At 38.1% G+C, this 12,330-nt stretch overlaps 1 protein-coding gene across 2 annotated transcripts in view; it reads left to right on the top strand.

The window, feature by feature from the left end:
- LOC131068662 (uncharacterized) overlaps nt 1-12,330 on the top strand; it is a 135,593-nt gene that overhangs the window by 22,445 nt on the left and 100,818 nt on the right. For both annotated transcript variants that reach the window (XM_058003899.2, XM_058003900.2), the window contains exon 6: nt 3,995-4,053. In XM_058003899.2, coding sequence (XP_057859882.2) covers nt 3,995-4,053 — 59 coding nt within the window. The remainder of the gene's footprint in view (nt 1-3,994; nt 4,054-12,330) is intronic.

The following is a 12,330-nucleotide window of genomic DNA, read 5'->3' on the forward strand; positions in this document are numbered from 1 at the left end:
AACTCGTACATTTCCTCCCAAAATCGCGAATTCATCAGAAAGCCAAAATCACGTGAATGCCAGGAATCGCGAATTTCATCCCAATAGGCCAAAAATGAGGTAGAAACCTAAGTTCACACAAAAGAGGTCAAGAGCCAAAAATAGCAGAGACATCAAAATTGCGCAATTTAGTCAATATACCCGAACTCCATCCAAAGAGAAGTCGCACATTTCCTTGTGAATGGTTGAAAAAGACATAGAGGAAAGATCGTGCAAAGGGGGGTCATTTAGGCCGAAAAAGAAAGAAAACGCTTACAGTTTCAAAATTGGTTTTAAGGCCAAAATGCAAGCAAGGGCTCTAAAAATCAGCTTAGTAGGCCGAAATACCAAGCAAAATTGCGCAAAGAGGTCTTCTGGCCGAAAATGAACAAAATATAAAAATTGCACTATTTCACCAGGTAAGCCGAGATTCATAAAGAGGAGACTTGATCGCGATTGATGCTGGCCAGCAAAGGAGGTTCGACCTTTTCATTCATTATGAGAGAAACAAAACTCGTACATTTCCTCCCAAAATTGTGAATTCATTAGAAAGCCAAAATCATGTGAATGCCAGGAATCGGGAATTGCATCTCAATAGGCCGAAACTGAGGTAGAAACCTAAGTTCGCACAAAAGAGGTCAAGAGCCAAAATTAGCAAAGACATCAAAATCGTGTGATCTAGTCAATATACCTGAACTCCATCAAAAGAGAAGTCACACATTTCCTTGTGAATGGCCGAAAAAGATAGAGGAAAAATCGTGCAAAGGGGGGGGTCATTTAGGTCGAAAAAGAAAGAAAACACTTAAAGTTTCAAAATTGGCCTCTAAGGCCAAAATGCAAGCAAGGGCTCTAAAATCGGCTTAGTAGGTTGAAATACCAAGCAAAATCGCGTAAAGAGGTCTTCTGGCCAAAAAATGAACAAAATATAAAAATCGCAATATTTCACTAGGTAAGCCGAGATTCATAAAGAGAAGACTTGATCGCGATTGACGCTGGCTAGCAAAGATGTAGGAATGCAGAACGCACGACGAAGCCTAGACCACAAAGTTGAGGTCCACCAGCCAGACCGGAGATGAAGAACACACAGAATGCTACAAAATGTGCATTCCTAGAAAGATACACTGCTCGAAGAAATTCCAGAAATTCAGTTTCTAAGAGTTGAAATTGTTTATTGTAAAAGACTACTTGTGGGTCCAGTCTAATGGATTTAAAGTGAGGGGACACAAGTTAGTTATCTCCAACTGCCAAAGTGACTATATTGAAGCTAAACAGTTGTAGGTAGTTGAGATAGTGGGTGGATGGATAATTCAGAATTGAGTGGGCATGGGTTAAAGCTGCCAAGCTTCTGGAAGGCAGATTGCAACCCTTGGATGTAGTCAATCCTGGCCGCCGGTTCGAATTGTAAAATCTATAAAAGGCAGAGGCCTTTCTTTTGTAAAGGGTTAGATTTTTAGGCAGTTAGAATAGGTTAGAGTTTTGTAGAAAGTTAGATTTTAGGAATAGCATAAAAATGCTGCAGAAATTGTTGTAATAGGCAGCTAGAATCAATATAATGGACATTGATTTGGTGTTTATCATCTTGGTTTTAGTCTGTTTGCATGGTTTCTTTCAGCAATTTAGATAGATCTTTCTTTTCGGGTGTGCAGGGATTTGATGGATTCGGGCTCATACCATTGAGGATATGTTGATTGTGTATCCTTGTGTATGGTTAGTCTGAGCCTTTAAATTTGTGTTTAGTTCAATTGCAGGTGTTCGTTTGAGTTGCGCCAGAATTTGGTGTTTGGGCATGCACCCGCAGTCTGAAAATCTTCCAAGTCCCCTTGAAGATTGCATCGTTCTTGCGAGGTTATGAGCCATTCTGACCAAGCAGGGATTGGTTATGTTGAATCCGTCTACTCGCATACCAGTCTTGTTAATTTTAGGTTTCCTAAACCCTTCTCGTTTTCTTTTATTTCCCAGTCCAAGAATCGCAGCAGACTAGCTTGTTGCAAAACGTAAGTCCCCTTGTGCTCCCAGCAAGACACATCAACCGTTGAGTTATCCCGCAGTCAAGAACTGACATTTGGAACCTTGAGGTTGTCCCCTTTGATCGATTAAAAACAGCATTAGGGATTTCCTTATTTCAAGAGAGGATAGGATACTCGACGAGATCATTCTATTTTGTGTTGGCCGGATAGAGTTGCAGCGATGCGACTTTAGACATGTCAACACATTGTATCTCATTTTGAGCAATGGATGAATGGTGAAACATTTCATTGAATATGTGGCTTCTTGTATACATCACTTCCATTTAAATTGTCAATCTTTATCTTGCATTTACATTATTGGGCTAACACAATTGCTTAATGAATATCTGATGTAGATGAGAGCTGTAGAGCTGTAGGAAGCATAAATTTGCAGTCTTAAATTGTTGTTTCGATAGCATAGAACTTGGAACTGCACATCAGAAAAGTATATCTGTGTTGGTAAACATGCATTGGAATTTTGAATATCCATGTTGATTAAGGGTTGTTGGATATTCATTCGAAGCTAAGTTTGTTTTAGTGTTTAGATATTAATGATATTTAATAAAGTGCGAGTGAGGCAAACATCTCACTTGAGGCATCCACACATTAGGAAATTCGAGGGTTAGGAAAAAAATCACTTTAGTATTCAAGAGGAATGTAAAAGATTGACTTTCAATGAGTTGGCACCCCCATGCAATGTAATAAGTTTTGAATGGGTAAATTGCCTATAGACACACTCTAGTTTCTTCTATTGATCAACATGTCTCACCAACTGGAGCTTGGGAGAACTTCTTCATTTGTTCAATGACTAGTACAAATAAAGATAATATATATGCAAAGTTAAAAATTCCTATGCAAGAGCTCCCGAATACTTAGCATTCTGACTAGGCTAAGAAGTGAAGAAACTACTTCATGTATACCGTTTACAAAATATCATGATGTCAAAACTAGGCAGATATTTATTATTACAACAATTCATCAATGCAATAAATAAGCCTAGCAGGATAAAATCCCTTATGAATTTTGAGGAGTGAGAGTCCATTTTATTCCACATGTTGCATCTTCTGCTGGTCTTTCCATTTGATCAAATTTTAGTTTTGACACTGGCTGTACTTTCTTCAGAAAGGTCCTAACATGTCTATTATATTGTAGAGCTCCTCGTTAAGATGTCTAGCTCTTGATTATTATCTTCCTCATCTTTCAAAGCAAGAAAAGATTCTCTTCCTGCTATGTTTGCTTGCTCCAGTAACAATGATGAAGAAACAGGGAATTCATATTATTTTTTTATGTGATATTATGAAGTTACATCAACAAATTCTATATGGTATACATCTCCTCTTCTGAATGTTGTACTACTGTCTTTATGCAGCTTGTTCTATTCCATTAAAACCAATATATGTCTAATTGTAGATATCCAATTAGATAACCAATTATGTACGCTTGTATTGGGGCAAACTGTTATTAAACTGATTGATGAACATCCTATATCAGCTGTGTCCTAAATCGTAATTGGTCAAATTCTTATTCAAGTTGGGAACTTAGACAAGTTTATCTGTGTAGTTTTTGTATCAAGTCTTAACCAATTATGTAGGCTTGTGCATCTGGGCAAACTGTTATTACAACTGATTGATGAACATCTTACATTGGCTGGGTTCTCAATCATAAGTGATCAAATCCTTATTCTAGTTGGTAACTTAGACAAGTTCATTTGTGTAGTTTCTGTGTCAAGTCTATTTCTGGAGGATGGGGTTTTATAGTTAGTTTTTTGTTCAAGGCACATCAAAAGTATTGTTCATCTTTTCAATGTAGTTAATTGATCTTCTAGTTTCAAATATATATGGATGCCTTTATATTATTGGTGTCTCTTTTTTATTGTTTTGGCGGTTGCCTTTATATTATCGGTGTCTCTTTTTTATTGTTTTGATTTGTGTTCCAATAGCTTGAAAATCACTATTTATTTCTCTTTGCAGTGCCAACTATCATTGTTGCCCATGAATTTTATGATGCACTTCCAATTCATCAATTCCAGGTGGGTATGTTTTGTTCATTAACATTATGTCTTTTTCTTGCACAGTCCTATTTAGATGAATTTGTGACCTGTAGTTCATTCTGAAAGATCCCTCCATATCCAGTAATCTTGCTATTACAACAGTTTCTTATTACCTTGTGACTAGTGTATATCCAAGAAAAACATTCTCACTAAATGGTGTGCCATTTATTTACCGTCATGCATTCATATCAGTGTTACTCTCTAAATGGAGTGGCATTTCACTTTCTATTATCCTGCTTTTAAATCAACAATAATGGTGGTATCGAGAGACTAGAGCTTCCATAGCACAACTACAAACCATCTTCCAGAATATGTAGGATATGTTTGACATAGTGGATGTGCATATGACCAACTTTTGAGAATGAAATACATCTTACATATGGAGAGAACTTAGTCAATGTGAAATGAATAAAATTCGGAGGAGCCTCATATAAGTGGATAAATTGCTAGGCTTGTTCATAGAAAACATGACTATAAAAATTTCATGGTTTCGGCCTTATAGTGCAAATTCTTTGATATCATATCTTTAATTAAAGTATTAGAATTTTAGCTAAGAGGTATCTTAGGTTCTAAGTTTTTCATAAATGCCACTAGACCAAGCATTAACTATCTATATATATGGAAAAAACAATCTGTTTCTCTAGTTACACTGAAGGCATTCCCTTCCATGAATTGAATGGGCTAACTTTGACCATTGACGGTTGACATTGCTCATGTACAGTGCAAGACAATAGATGTAACGTCCCCTAATAGGTTTAGGCTTGTTTTAATCATAATTAATCTATTTCTATACATTTTGACTTAAAACTAGCTTGAGTAGGAGACAAATCTATCTTTACATGAATCAAATCAGTGTTATCATAATCTTCTTCCTGATATTGAATTGATAATTTAATCTGATTTATAGTCTCAGACTTATTTGTTCATTCAAATTACTATTTCTATATATATATATATTTATTTATTTTCAGATAGTATTATACTATATGTTTTACTGCAGAGTAGTTCTTATAAAATACTATAGTAACTATAATCATTATATTGTTTTCAATAATTATATTATTATTAAGTTCTGCATAAGAACATTATCAGACTTCATATATTAAGCATACATATTAAGCACATCCCTATGCATACCACCAAGAACAAGGATGTTACTGCCTGTAACGTAATAACAGTTCTAATCTGAACTAATCCATATTAACAGTATTGTAATATTTAAACAGTTTGTATCAACAGTATTAGTTTTAGATCACTACGTTAGGTTGACCATTATATTACAATGTGAATATGTTAATAGTATCATTGTGTACTAACAGAATTGTATTAATATTGATTGTATTAGTATCGCTCATATCAATATTAAGTTATATCATAAATGTCAATATTGAATAATATTAGCAAGAGTAAATTTTACTTGAATTGTTAATTATTTTATCTATGCTAAACTGGCATAATAAATCAGTATCCTAGAACCTACTACTAATCTACTCATACCGTGGAGTTTTTCCCAGATACTGGTCTGCGGTATTTCCTTCCAGATTCCCTCTTCTATTCTTTTCCCGTATTCCCCCCTTTCTTTTGCGAATGGAAATGAGATATGCTTTATACATTTTCGTGCTTCTTTGGAGAGGCGTGGGAACTCCTCAAACCATCGTGCCTCCTCTCCTATGAAAGGTTGTGTGATACGATTTGTTTGTTGGTAACAATATTATTTTGTGGCTAATATGATCTTTAACAAGATCACATCCCATTTATATACATTCTATGCTTTATGAGTGTTACAGATCTCGTTAATTGACAGAGACTGCGACGTGTTAAATTCATTTCGCTTGCGAGGTTTCAGATTATTGGCAGCGAAGGGTTTCAGTGTCTAGCAAAGGTTTCAGGAACAGATTTTCTGCACTGGTGGGGCTTGAGCCGTGGGGTCAGGGCTGTGGCTATCTCTGCATTTTCCACGGGGATTGGAGGGCTCTATTATCCGAGTTCTATCTGGTGGGTCTAACCACGTTGGGAATGCAGGAAATGTGCATAGGGGTACGACTTTAGCGGGATTAGCAGAGACAGTGGCAGGTTTGGTGTTCGAGGCCAGGCAATGGGCTCCAGACTTTGCTACAGACAGATAACATAACTGTAGTTTATTTTAGTCAGACAGGTTTTCTTCTTGGTTATTGCAGTGGGCTCCTGTTGGTTTATGTTTTATCATCTACCAAACATTAGAATAAGATACCCAAAGGTATTCTATCCTCTCCTGAAAAATCACTGCTGATTCCAAGGTCTATATGTGTGAACAAGCGACTTTAGTGGGATAGCTACTTGGGTAGTGTATGCTGAAAATCTCAAGGGGGACTTACGTTTATGAATGTCTTTCAAGCTTCTGGATTTAGACGGATTTAACAATTTTAGGTTCTTCCTCTTTTTTTGGGATTTTTCGGGATTTAGACTTTCAAAAAAAAAGGGGGAAAAAGGAGATAGGGTTAAAGAAATCTGATCTAGATTCTAAACCTATGAATTCTGGAGCTGGTATTAATTGGGTGCTCTCGGGAAACCGCACTTTGCTTCGCCACACTGAGGACAACTACACAAAGTGGGTACAATCTTCAACGGGTTGTGCTTATGATTGAAATGTTGGCATACACAAGGGATAGGCTCAGACTAACTTTAAATTTGTCACCATTTGATTCCGACTGGGAGTTTGTCTTTAAAATTTCTTCAGGAGATGAAATCTTTCAAGAAGTTGGAAATTTATTTAACTTTTCCATATCTTCACCAAATCTGAGAACTTTTCTTTCTTGATGCCTTGAGATGCTCGGATAACCTTGCTCGTGGTCTTGTCTTTAACTCTGAATTTGGCTCGAAACTCCATTTGTGTTTTCAGTGATGGTCTCGCCTTTAGCTGCCAATTTATGTTGTGCGGGAGGAGGGTAAAAAAAGCTCTGGATAACCCCTTGCAAACATGAATTCATGTTCTCAAATTGATAATTCTTTCAAGTGCCTTGAATTTGGAGAAGAATTTTTCCATGCCTTAGAATATTTTCCATGATAGATTCTGCTGTCATCATCTTCTTGTCTTCCATTTCAGCAAATATCTTACTTGGGTGGACTTACTTCAAGTTGGGGAACTAAACCAGGCACCACACTCCAGCATAGGGCAGACTTTGGAAGATTGGGGGAACAAGACAAGGTACCATACTTCATATTCATTCATACTTAACCAAAATCTGATCATTTCATCCTGAACTTGAACTCCTCTTCAGCTTAATACCTAATCTTCAAACCTGATCTTACCATGATCTGATCATTTTCAAGGCATACTTTGGAGTTTGTTTGATCTTTCATCAGTGGGACGGACTTCAGCCAACTCATGACACCACACTTGTTCATCTTTTGGGGTGGAGTTTATAGAGTTTGTGGCACCACACAATCATCTTCATTAATACTTCCAAGGGCGGACTTTATGAAGTTCATGGAACAACTCTTTCAAACATAGGGCAGAGTTTTTGAAACTCATGGAACAACACTTGGAACCAAACTATTCACCTTGGGCGGAGTTTCTTGAGCACATGGAACAAGTCTTAGCACTTCATCAAGTAGGGTGGAGATTTTCAAACCTTTGGAACTTTTCATCTGCAGCAGGGCGGACTTTGCTGAAGTTAAGCACTATAGACCTGCAAGTTAGGCGAAGTTTCTTGATGTCATGCACCATATGTTTTACTTCTTGAGCAGACTTGATCTGATTCTTGGCACCACTTAATACACTTAGCCATACCCCCTCATCTCAAGGTGGACTTGGATTGATCTTTGCACTCCACTCATTGCCTTGGGTAGAGTTCAACTTACCTTGGAACTTTTCATCTGCAGCATAGGGCAAACATTGCTCTCTTCATGATTATGGTGGACTTTACCTTGCATTGGACCTTTCTTCTTAATACCTCCAAGGCGGACTTTGTTAATTGCATGCACCTTACTCATGGCGGACTTTACTAATCTTGAGTTCTATGAAGGCGGACTTTATGATGTTTAGGAACTTTATGCAGGTTAGGCGAACTTTCTCAACTCCAAGAACCAAGGAGGGCAGACTTTGCTGATCTTATGCACCTTACATTCAACCAAGGGCGGACTTTGTCCATCTTAGGCACCAAGGAGGGCGGACTTTTTTTTGATGTTGTTTACTATCATATGCTGAGGCCATAACCATAGGGCGGACTTTTCCTGACTCAGGAACCATCTTACACTCATCACCTTGGGCGGAGTTTGCTTCATCTTAAGCTCCAATGAGGGCGGACTTTCTTGATCTTGAGCACCTTGAGGGCGGACTTTGAATAACTTGTTCTCTTCTCAAGTGGGAGGGCAGACTTTGGAGGTGTCATCCCTCCAAGTAGGAAGGCGGACTTTCTTGACTTTCTCCATAGGGCGGACCTTTTAGCTCATGCTCCAAGGCAATCAACTTAGACAAGGCGGAATTTTGTAGTTAGGCACCCCTTTCTTATCACTTTAGGCAGAGTTTGAAGAGCTTGACCTTTTGGAGGGCGGACTTTTGGGATTTACCTTGGAGGGTGGACTTTTTGCTTCCTAGGCACCAAGGAGGGCGAAGTTTTTCCAACTTAGGTGTTGCTGATTGTAAAGTAGGGCGGACTTTGTGAGACTTATGCACGTTTTACTTCACCTTGGGTGGACTTTGGAGTCTCCCTCTTGCATATGGCGGACTTTACTTGATCCATGATCTTAGGAGGGCGGACTTTTCAAAGTTCATGACTTTCTTCATTATCCATAGGGCAGAGTTTGAATGACTTGTGCACCTTGAGGGCGGACTTTGTGAAGACCATGACCATGCTTTCCTTCCATGAGGGTGAACTTTGAGAAGCTCTTGTCACAACATTAAACACCATTCGCTAGACTTAGAAATATTTGGAAAACCTTTAAAATTTAATAACTTCTTCAATTATAGCCAAATTAACATGCTATTTGAAATCCATACTCAGGTAATCCATACTTGAAAATATTTGATCGCAATCAATGCAGGTCAGTGGTATCAGTGCAAACCCTAGGTCCCCACTCCGAAAAAGCAAAAAGTAGACATCCCTAAAAAATAGGAAAAACTTTCTAAAAATAGCTATACCGGGGATTGGGCTAAAAATGCCAAAAACAAAACTTCCTAAAAAATAGGAAAAAACAAAAAAGCAAACTTTCTAAAAATAGAAAGTTGTCCGAATTCGTTCAAATCAATTGCATTCTTTTTCCTTTGGCGTTTCTGGGCACATTGATGGTGTCTAGACTCTGTTATCACTTGGCCTCCAAAAACTTACTCTCAATCCTTAAGACTCAAACCATTCAAAACTAACAAACTTGGCAATACTGAAGTGGAAGGCCGCGTGACACTAACAAAAACCCTAGAAAGCAGGAAAAAGGGAGGGTTCCCATTTGCAATGGGGCGATGTGTGAAAAAGGTCACAACAGCTCCATTGTTACTTTGTAGTATATTATTATTTTTGGCTGTCTCCAATAGACAGACAGGTATTTTGCCTTGGTCTTTATCTTGTTTCTTTTACTTTTTTCTCATGGCAATGGAAACGCTTTCACCTTCACACATGTTAAACATGCAAAACATACAAAATCTCTCTAGCTGTGTTGAAACAAACCTCTTAGGTGAAGTGAAAATTGTTTTTGCGGTCAAGATAGGGAAATGGGTTTGGGTCAATGCTAAACAGTTTCAGGGTATTTTAAGGCGTAGATGTGCTCGTCTAAAATGGGAATAGTCAAAGCAAAGACAAAACATTGGGCCCTTCGTACCAAACAATATTTTGTTCACTCTCCCGTATGTAGAGGCCATATCAGCAGGTCCAAAGGCAACAAGGACATTGATGATTCTGCCTTTTACAGCCCCTCTTCCATTCCTCTCACTTGGTCATCTGATCTATATGTGCAAGAACTATTAAGGGCCAAGAGGAGGTTGGAGGTTTTGGAATGCAAAGGGCAGGAAAGAGACCTCAAAATCAATGCTTTAGGAGTTGCAAACCAAACGTTGGCAAAAAGTAATAAGTTTTTAAAAGAGCAATTAGGTCTGTTTTTAAAAGAGCAATTGACATTGTTGCAAGAGGCTCTTTTGGTTGGTAAGAGTGAATGGCAAGACATGAAGGCTGCTTGGCAATCCATGAAAGAATCTATATCGAAAAGTAAAGATGTGTTGAACTGTGAATCTCCTCAGGATGTAGGAAAATCAGTTGACCAAACTATTATCCATGAAGTGGAAGAAAGTGCAGGTAAGGCAGTAAAAGGAGGTAAGGAAGGAGGTACTACCAATAAGAATACCAAATCTTGGTCACAAGTTTCTAGCGATTCCGATAATAAAGTAGAAGAGGCAAACACTCGGGTAGACAGTATTCAAGACAAAGAAGTCAAAGAAAGGCAAGTTAGAGAAGCAAACTTAATCATTTAAGGGGTGAAGGACTATGGAAGAAATGAACATACTCTTGAGCTGGTTAGCGATTTCTTACAAGACAAATTGAGTTGGCAAGGGTGAATATGCCAAGCATGGAGAGTGGGTAAGCTTAGTGATGAAAGAGCAAGACCCATTAGAATCATCTTGCCAAACCTACGAGACAAGCAAGTCCTAAATAAGAAACAACTTCTAAGGGGCTCTCGCTTTTCTTTAGATGAAGATTTAACTATCAGGCAACTAGAAGAGAGGAGGGTGGAAATGTCAATAGTTAGAGCAGCTAGAGATGAGGGCAAAAGAGCATGGCTATACAAAGGCAAAGCAATTATTGCCTCTTTTGGGCCTCATTTCAAAATAGAACAAGAAGTTTGTAGTAAGGAAGTGGTAGCAAATTCTTTAGCAGAAAGTGTACCAGCGAATTCAGTATGGGCTAATGAGGAGCTAGACTCATCTTTGAGCCTTACATGTCAACACAAATAGCAATCAAGTCCCACCCGGGTTTCCCTAAGTTTAGTTTGCTAGAATTGTATAGGTTACCCGTGGAGACGTGGACTTGGGTTAGGATCTATTGCGCAAGATCGAGACATTATTTGTCTCATTGAAACTCATGAGCATGAAGGGTGCAAGACACCTATGTTTGAAGGGTTTTCGAAGATGTCAGTGTGGAACAAGGCAACAGGGAATAGCAAAGGTCATGGTGGTATCATGATTTTAGTGAAGCAAACAGAAGGATGTTTGATTCAGCTAGAAAGAGAAGACACAAATAAACAATTCATTTGGTTCAAAATCACAGAAAATGGTAATCTCATTCGTATTGCAGCATGCTACTTTGCTTCGCAAGTTTCAAAAACTTACAAGAATAGTGGCCTTGACCACAAGGATCCTTTTGTAGCTTTAAAAAAGGATATAGCAGAATATTCTCAACTTGGTGAAGTCCTTTTGGTGGGGGATTTTAATGCTAGGACAGCCAGTGAACAAGCCAACATTCCCTGTTATGAAGAAGATTGCAATCCCATGTGGCTCACAGAAGAAAGTATTCATCAGTGGACAAGGGTCTCAGAAGACAGTAAAGGTTGGAATGTTTTTGGGGAGCAGCTGCTTACTTTATGTGGGTCTTTCAATTTAGTCATTTACAATGGTTTGGTTAGATGGGTGAGGTCTGACAATTTCACTTGTAATACTTATAATGGTGCAAGTGTAGTGGATTATGCCATTTACTCACATCGCTTGTGTGACAAAATGGAAGAAGTTTTGATTGGGGAACAACTCTAGGATTTAAATTCTGATCATAAACCGATTTATTTAAGCTTCTCTTGGACTGAAAAGGTGCAGCTTGGGAAGAATTTCACGTGTATTTTACAATCTCCTCTAAAGGGCAGAATTTTTTAACTCAAACAAATTGTAACACCTTCCAAATAGCACTTGAAAGGCTTTTCAAGTTGGAGAAAATTCCTTTTCATGGGCTTCGCAGTCTTGACCTTATAAACATAATCCATGGAGCACTTGTGGAATGTAAAAGAGCTAAGAATAGAAAAGCGCAAACAAATTGCTTTCCGGTCAATGCTTGGTTTGATGAAGAATGCAAAAAGGCAAGGAGAACTTTGAAGGAGACAAATAATAAACGTATTAATCTCAAAGTTTATAAGCAGATTTTAAGAAAGAAAAAAGCTGATTTCATGGTCATAAGGAGAGAAGAGTTAATCTTCTTTGGAAAAAGGAACCCCAAGTTTTTTTGGAAGGAGCTTCAATCAAGGAAGAGGCAAGTTGAAAACACTATTACTTCATTTCAATGGCTCGATTATGCAAAGCAACTTTATGAG

The sequence above is a fragment of the Cryptomeria japonica genome, chromosome 6, assembly GCF_030272615.1.
Source record: "Cryptomeria japonica chromosome 6, Sugi_1.0, whole genome shotgun sequence".
In the NCBI taxonomy this organism is placed as follows: Eukaryota; Viridiplantae; Streptophyta; class Pinopsida; order Cupressales; family Cupressaceae; genus Cryptomeria; species Cryptomeria japonica.